The sequence below is a fragment of the Triticum dicoccoides genome, chromosome 5A (assembly GCF_002162155.2).
Source record: "Triticum dicoccoides isolate Atlit2015 ecotype Zavitan chromosome 5A, WEW_v2.0, whole genome shotgun sequence".
Lineage (NCBI taxonomy): Eukaryota > Viridiplantae > Streptophyta > Magnoliopsida > Poales > Poaceae > Triticum > Triticum dicoccoides.
In genome coordinates, this window is record NC_041388.1 from 656886600 (window position 1) to 656894596 (window position 7997).

The following is a 7997-nucleotide window of genomic DNA, read 5'->3' on the forward strand; positions in this document are numbered from 1 at the left end:
ACGAGATTGAACAAGGTATCGGAGTACCGACGATCGAATCTCGGGCAAGTATCGTATCGATGGACAAAGGGATTTGTATACGGGATTGATTGAATCCTTGACATCGTGGTTCATCCGATGAGATCATCGTGGAGCATGTGGGAGCCAACATGGGTATCCAGATCCCGCTGTTGGTTATTGACCGGAGAGTTGTCTCGGCCATGTCTGCATGACTCCCGAGCCCGTAGGGTCTACACACTTAAGGTTCGATGACGCTAGGGTTATAGGGAATAGATATACGTTGTTACCGAATGTTGTTAGGAGTCCCGGATGAGATCCCGGACGTCACGAGGAGTTCCGGAATGGTCTGGAGGTAAAGATTTATATATGGGAAGTCATCATACGGTCACCAGAATAATTCGGGGGTTACCGGTATTGTACCGGGACCACTGGAGGGGTTCCGGGGGTCCACCGGGAGGGTCCACCTGCCCCGGAGGGCCTTATGGGCTGTGTGTGGAGAAGGGACCAGCCCCTTAGTGGGTTGGGCGCCTCCCCCCTAGGGCCCATGCGCCTAGGGTTTGGGGGAACCCTAAAGGGGGGGCGCCCCCCTTGCCTTGGGGGGCAAGGCAACCCCCCTTGGCCGCCGCCCCCTCCTCAGATTGGATCTGAGGGGGGCGGCCCCCCTCTCCCTTGCCCCTATATATATGTGGGGGTTGGGAGGGCAGCCGCACCCAAGTTCTGGCGCAGCCCTCCCCCTCTCCCAAGTCCTCCTCTTCTCCTACGGTGCTTGGCGAAGCCCTGCAGGATTACGACGCTCCTCCTTCACCACCATGGCGTCGTGCTGCTGCTGGATGGAGTCTTCCCCAACCTCTCCTTCTCCCCTTGCTGGATCAAGGCGTAGGAGACGTCACCGGGCTATACGTGTGTTGAACGCGGAGGTGCCGTCCGTTCGGCACTAGGATCATCGGTGATTTGGATCACGACGAGTACGACTCCATCAACCCCGTTCACTTGAACGCTTCCGCTTAGCAATCTACAAGGGTATGTAGATGCACTCTCCTTCCCCTCGTTGCTAGATTACTCCATAGATTGATCTTGGTGATGTGTAGAAAATTTTAAATTTCTGCTACGTTCCCCAACAGAAACAAACCACAAAGAATGCCAAGAAATAGATTGGAATGCAACAGGCATTCAGGGCTTAGATCCACGTACTAAAAAATCTGAATCTGAAGTTCAGAAAATCATAGATTTGCAACACTTTGCAAATAACCTGCCAGACGCATTTACTGATCACAAAGGTGTCACTAAATCTTATATCCCCGTAGTTAATGCACCAGAACGAGTAGAGGTACCAAATAAAACTACTCAACTCCCAATTACAAATAAAAGGGGGAGAAATCTAGTCACAGCAGAAAAGGCTTCTCTAAAGCCTCCGCGGAATCAAACAAAATCAAAATCTATGACAATAAATGCAAATCAACCTCAAGTTGATGGACACCAAGTTGATGTTCAACATCAAGAACCCAACATAAATGTGCACACAAATTATAATGTTGGTGTATCGAAACAATCAGACTTCGTTGTTATGGGAAATCATACGGAGCCTGAAGAAATTAATGAAATATCCATAAATTATATTGATTCAGGAGAAACATACAATAGAAGCACTACAGTTGTCGACACAGATTTCTCCTCGAAAATTGCTGAAACCCTTCAACTAGATCCAGAGCCAAAATCTATGAAAGAGTGCCTCAAGCGCTCGGATTGGCCTAAATGGAAGGAAGCAATTGAGGCAGAATTACATTCGCTTAATAAAAGAGAGGTATTTTCTAAAATAATACCTACTCCTTATAAAGTCTTCCCTGTGGGAGCAAAATGGGTTTTCGTTCGAAAAAGGAACGAAAAAAATGAGGTGGTGAGATATAAAGCGAGACTAGTAGCTCAAGGGTTTACGCAGAGACCCGGTATCGACTACGACGATACATATTCTCCTGTAATGAATGGAATTACATTTTGATACTTAATATCTTTGGCAGTACAAATGAATCTACCAATGCAGTTAATGGATGTAGTGATTGCTTATCTATATGGGTCACTCAATGCGGAAATTTATATGAAAGTGCCTGATGGACTTAAAATTCCGAATCCAAATATAAATCGCAACATGTATTGTGTAAAACTACAAAAGTCACTCTATGGCTTGAAGCAGTCGGGTAAAATGTGGTATAACCGACTCATTCTCAGTAAAGGGTACTCGAATAACAATGATTGCCCATGCGTATTTATAAGGAAATCCTCAAAGGGATTTTGCATCATCTCAGTATATGTTGATGATCTCAACATCATTGGCAACACATCAGATATAATTGTAGCACGCAATCATTTAATGACGGAGTTTGAGATGAAAGATTTGGGAAGAACCAAATTCTGCTTAGGTGTACAACTTGAGCATTTTCCCTCAGGAATACTCGTTTATCAACCCGCTTACATTCAGAAAATTTTGGAAAAATTCAACATGGATAAATCATATCCATCCAAAACACCTATGATCGTCAGATCCCTTGATATGAACAAGGATCCTTTTAGACCAAGGGATGATAAGGAGGAGGTATTGGGACCTGAGTTTCCATACCTTAGTGCCATAGGAGCACTAATGTACCTTGCAAATTGTATTAGACCAGACATTGCCTTTGCGGTAAATTTACTGGCTCGACATAGTGCAGCTCCAACAAAACGTCATTGGACAGGAGTAAAGAATATCTTCAGATATTTACAAGGTACTAAAGATCTTGGTTTATTCTATCGGAAAAATCAAGATATGACCCTGATTGGTTATTGTGACGCTGGATATCTTTCTGATCCCCATAATGCCAGGTCATAAACAGGGTTTGTATTTTTATATGGTGGAACCGCTATTTCATGGAATTCAACAAAACAGACTTTGGTAGCTACCTCCACCATCACTCTGAAATAATTGCATTATTCGAAGCCTCACGAGAATGTGTTTGGCTCCGTAGAGTAATAAATCATATTCAGACATCATGCGGTATTGGTTCATTACAATCACCAACCATTATCTATGAAGATAATGCTGCATGTGTTGCTCAAATGCATATGGGATATATTAAAAGTAATATCACAAAACATATCTCTCCAAAACTATTTTTTCCTCATGAATTACAGAAAGATGGAGAGATTGATATTTTGCAAATAAAATCTTGTGACAATCTTGCGGGTTTGTTCACTAAGTCTTTACTAGGAGCAGCATTTCAAAAATGCATTCATGGCATTGGTATGAGACGACTACGAAATTTGCAATGTTAAGGGGGAGAAATTTCCTAGAACTAAATTTATGAGTTTTCCAACGGATTTCTCATGTGTTTTTAATAAGTGATTAAATATACTAACGATATATCAAATTTCTATAGTTTCTCTTATATTTCCTACATGAACATAAATAGTACGAGATTAAAGATTCTCAAAATTACAAGATCAAGGACTATCAAGAAGACCCAAGGTTTTTGATACTCAAGATATATGAAGATTCTCAAGACACTGAAGATTAAAACAGCGCTGTCCAAGAGGGAGTGTTAGGAATCTAATAGTCTTAGTATTAGGCTAATTAGGCGATTAGCATATTCTTTAGAATATTGTAACCGGTGGTTAGAATCCTGGCGTTGTCCAGACGCAGTACATAGCGAACCGTTGTCGTGTTTTTCTGAACCGTCGCCGCACCTTTTCTCAACGATGCGACGCCTCTTGTAATCGACGATGTAAACATCCATTCAGGACATATAAAAGCCTGGATGAATCAATCAATAAAGATCACTCCATTTACTTCAATCTTTCTGTTTCTCTTCACTTAGCTTATGGTTGCTAAGCTTGCTTCATTTAATGATTTAGTAACTAAAGTTCTTCATGTATTGGTGGGCTCCCTTCTTTTAAATGTTTTGCCTAGGTTCACGCGGTTAACATTGGTTCTTTCTGGGATCACCACACCCATCTCTCTCCTCTTAAATAACTTATCATATCAGATTTTTTTTGCCTACATGAAAGACTTAGCACCTGTACAAGGTGAAGCATTGGGAGGGGCCTAATGGATGAGCCGCTGAATCCCGCCCATCGTCCCGGGCTCCCGGCGGCCAAGCAGCGGCGCACCGCCACGCGTCTTGTGGCGTGACAGGTGACGCCACTCTGCACCACACGTTTTGTCTCCGGTCGGCCGCGCTACGCACGACTGAAATATCCATTCGAGCTATCTGCCAAAATAATATATCATCCGTCACGTCGCGAACGTCGTGGTGGCTTCCGACGATTGGCCCGCAGACGCCAGAGGTAGGCCAAGTCGGATCCCCAACCTGGAGCACACGTAAGCTCCCCCGGCAGCAACACGCATGGCAGCTACACGGCCTGTATATAAGTGCGGCCGTCTCCCCTGCCGACCCATCCATCCATTCTTCCTCCTACCGCGCACTCACAGAACTACACCAACGCAAAAGAAAAGAGCCGTAATCCAAATCCAGCAGATCATTAAGAGGAGCAGCAAATCCATCTCCATGGGAGCGGGGATGAAGCGCGCGAGGGAGGAGCAGCCAATTGTGTCGCTGGCGCTCTCCCTCAGCACAGACTCTTCGACGACGTCCGCCACCACGTCGGGCAACTCGCTCGGTTCGCCGCCGCCGGCGGCAAGGAAGAGGGCGCGGCGGGGAAGAGTGGTGGCCACGTCAGGGGAAGGGGACTTCGTCTGCAAGACTTGCGGGCGCGCCTTCGAGACGTTCCAGGCCCTGGGTGGGCACCGGACCAGCCACCTCCGGGGCCGCCACGGGCTGGAGCTCGGCGTCGGCGTCGCCATGGCCATCAAGGAGCGGAAGAGGCAAGAGGACAAGCAGCAGCACGACTGCCACATCTGCGGGCTGGGCTTCGAGACGGGCCAGGCGCTCGGCGGCCACATGCGGCGGCACCGCGAGGATATGGCGCTCGACCGGTGGGTCGCGCTGTCGGATCAGGAGGCGGGGCACCAGGCCGCCGCCGGCAGGCTGCCTGTCTTGCTCGAGCTGTTCGTCTAGCCTGCTACCTGGATCTCTCAGTTTCTTACTACAGTAGTATAACAATCCAGGACTTGTACATGTCGTTTGAATAAGATAGGTTACGATAGAGTACGTTACTGCTGGTTAGCATTTCCGCTCGTGGAATTTTGCTCTGAATCGGTTCGCTTTCTTAACCGTTCGACTGGGGATTTAGATACACTTGTGCTTAGATTAGACAAATTGTTTTGTTCTAAATGCAATTGACAGATTCTTGCACTCAGATTGTTTTTCTATGAATACGTTGTTGTTCACTGCAATTCTATACGGATCACAAGTCTAATTTGGACCCTAAATTTGTAAAATTCTGCAACATAAGCTACCTTCACAACTTAAGATCGTCTCAACGTTGACGGTACACTGATTCTTTTGCTCGCCCGAGTTAAGGACGAGGGCGCGGACCCGTGATCTGCAGAATGACGTGGGAACCAAGGGAATGTCGAGGCTGTATCCCCTTCTTCCTCCTCGGTCTTGCTTCCTCGCCACCACAATGGACATCTCCCGCTCCCCACGCGATGCCAATGCCATCACCACCGCCACCGCATCCTCCTCCGAGCCAGGGGTTCCCGACCACGAGATCAGTATATCGCCCACTTCTGTCACTGGACTGGATCTATCGATTCCGCCTCCCCCATAGCCTGAAGCACGATTTCTATCGGATACTTCGTCGTGCATTAGGAAGCAGTCATGCCTCCTTCAGATCGGTCAACTACCTAGTCACCAGCATCGCCGCCCTGGCTAGCTCGCTCGAGTTTGCAAACCACGAGCTAGTTTCTCGCGTTCTGGCCAACTTCATCATGTTTCCTCCCTGCGGTCTTCGCCATGCGCGCCTCCCATTCCGCCATCGAGACCAGCAGAGATCGGAGATCAGCAGTGTCACATTGAGCTTAAGGGGAATCGTCTGGCTTCTCTCTATTTTTAGCGGAGATGTGGACATGCTCGCGAGCGAACCGAAGAGCCGTGGTCTTCCACTAGATCAGAGGTTTCATGGCGAGTAAATGCAGTTCCGATAATGACAACGTGACATCGCACACCACCACCTCCATTCTGATTCGATCCGTGTACCTCATCTTTATCACAGACCACACCATCACGGGCCGACCAAATGGGATGGGTACGGTACCTCAATACCCTCCACAATCCTATGTCCTTCATGGCATGCATGATCGTTGACGACATGTCCCTGTTCATTAAGAACTAACTGCTACCCTGCCAGAGAAGAGTACCACGTCGGTAGATGAGGATGCTCGCCGCCTTAAGGTCGGAGAAGAAGAGCACCGACCAGCATGTATCCCATCCCATGTAAAAATTAGTTGATTCTCAAGGGCTATCCAAGCCAACTGAGATAGATCTCAATTTTTGCCAATGTGTGCACACCCTTCATTTTATTTCTAGGCCCCCCACCGGCAGAGGCCATGAGCTTGAAGTCTTTTTTACAGTATACCGTGTTGATACTTTTGCAAAGAAATGAAGCTTAAGTAAATAATAAGGCTTGTGTGTATTCATAGATGTATAATTTAACCAACATAAGATGAGTTGTACAGTCTAAAAATTATACCATTAGAAAGTAGATGATTTGAAGTTTCTAATGATATATTTTTGTGATATATAACTTGTATTATGATGGTGTACTTATCAATCTAGAGATACGCGCAAACCTTATAAACCGGAGAAGAGGTTGTACTTCCATTTATCAAAAAAGTCTTTCACCCTGCTTTATATATAAAGTGGATCATCGAGCCACGACATCCAATAAGAGTTCACACCACACACACGAAGTAGCACAAACACGCAGGTTTGAAAGGGTTCTGCTGAGGGCACAACTCAACAAGCTCTAAATAAAACAAAAGACGAATCAACGGCCTCCAAAGTTGTACTCCCATTTTAAATAATAAAATCAGGTCTATGCAACGTATTCATCCGTCATCTTCTCCAACAATAAGAGAGAGAAAAAATCAATCATCGGTTATCAATAGCTTTACCCGCAAAAAAAAAGAGGTTATCAATAGCTTAGGCGGCGTCCATCAAATTCTAAGGACAACTTTGCGTGTACTGGAACGGGCAGCACTGGCTCATCTGGATAACGGCAGGGCCCAAACCGGACGGTACTGTCACGCGGTTTTGCCATGGCGTGATCCAGCTCTCTCGAGAGAGACGTGCCAAGCCGATTGGTTCGTTGTCAGCTAGGAGTAGCTGCCGAGCCGACGATGTACATTTTGCACACGACCCCCGTTTCCCTCCCAAGGAAGCAAGCAAGCAAGGCTAGCTGGCGCGGCGACCTCGCCGGCCGACAAATCGCAGGCAGTTCCGGCCGGTGCACCAACGCGCCTAGGGTCAAAAGCAAATTTATATCATGAGATGGAGGGAGTAGTTTTTTTAATCTGCTACGTAGATCTGTTCCTTTTGATGGCATTCTTAATCTGCAAGCTCTCGAGCTGCGTGGCTTCATGCTCCGCTCTTGCACTCAACGAGACGATGGGAAGCAGGCGGTTAGCCCAACTCCACCGTGCGACCCTATCCTGTTCGATCCTGTCTATTTGGGGTAAAACGAATAAAGAAGACGGCCCAGCGCGCGACGGTCCGGACCCATCTTGTCCGTTTTGTGTCCGGGCCGACCCATTTCGAGTGCAAACATGCGTCGGGTTTGAGTCGTGACGGACACCAAACGGACGCGCGCCTCGTCCGCATCGAAACCGCGTGGCAAGCGGCCATCTACCTCCCACCCACCCATATCAATGCGCACGAGCGGGCGACCCCACCTGTTATCCGCACGTCGAACGGTCGCCGTCATTCTTTAAGTGGGAAGCGTGGACGGGTCGTCGTCCACACTGTCCCACGCCACCCCGTGGCCTTCTCGAAACCCGACAGCGCCTAATCCAAATCCTAACCAAGAACTCGTCGGCCGGCCGCCCGCAGCCATGGGCCTCTGAAATT

General features: G+C 47.5%; 1 protein-coding gene across 1 annotated transcript; it reads left to right on the top strand.

Annotated features, from left to right (window-relative positions):
- Positions 1 to 4441: 4441 nt before the first annotated feature.
- LOC119298315 (zinc finger protein ZAT18-like) lies at positions 4442 to 5299 on the top strand. Its single transcript, XM_037575764.1, has one exon. It carries the CDS (start codon positions 4536 to 4538, stop codon positions 5043 to 5045), a length of 510 nt encoding a protein of 169 aa, XP_037431661.1. The 5' UTR covers positions 4442 to 4535; the 3' UTR covers positions 5046 to 5299.
- The last annotated feature ends 2698 nt before the right edge of the window (positions 5300 to 7997 follow it).

Coding starts and splice junctions, on each gene's coding strand:
- LOC119298315 (XM_037575764.1), top strand. CDS start 4,536: ATGGGAGCGGGGATGAAGCGCGCGAGGGAGGAGCAGCCAATTGTGTCG.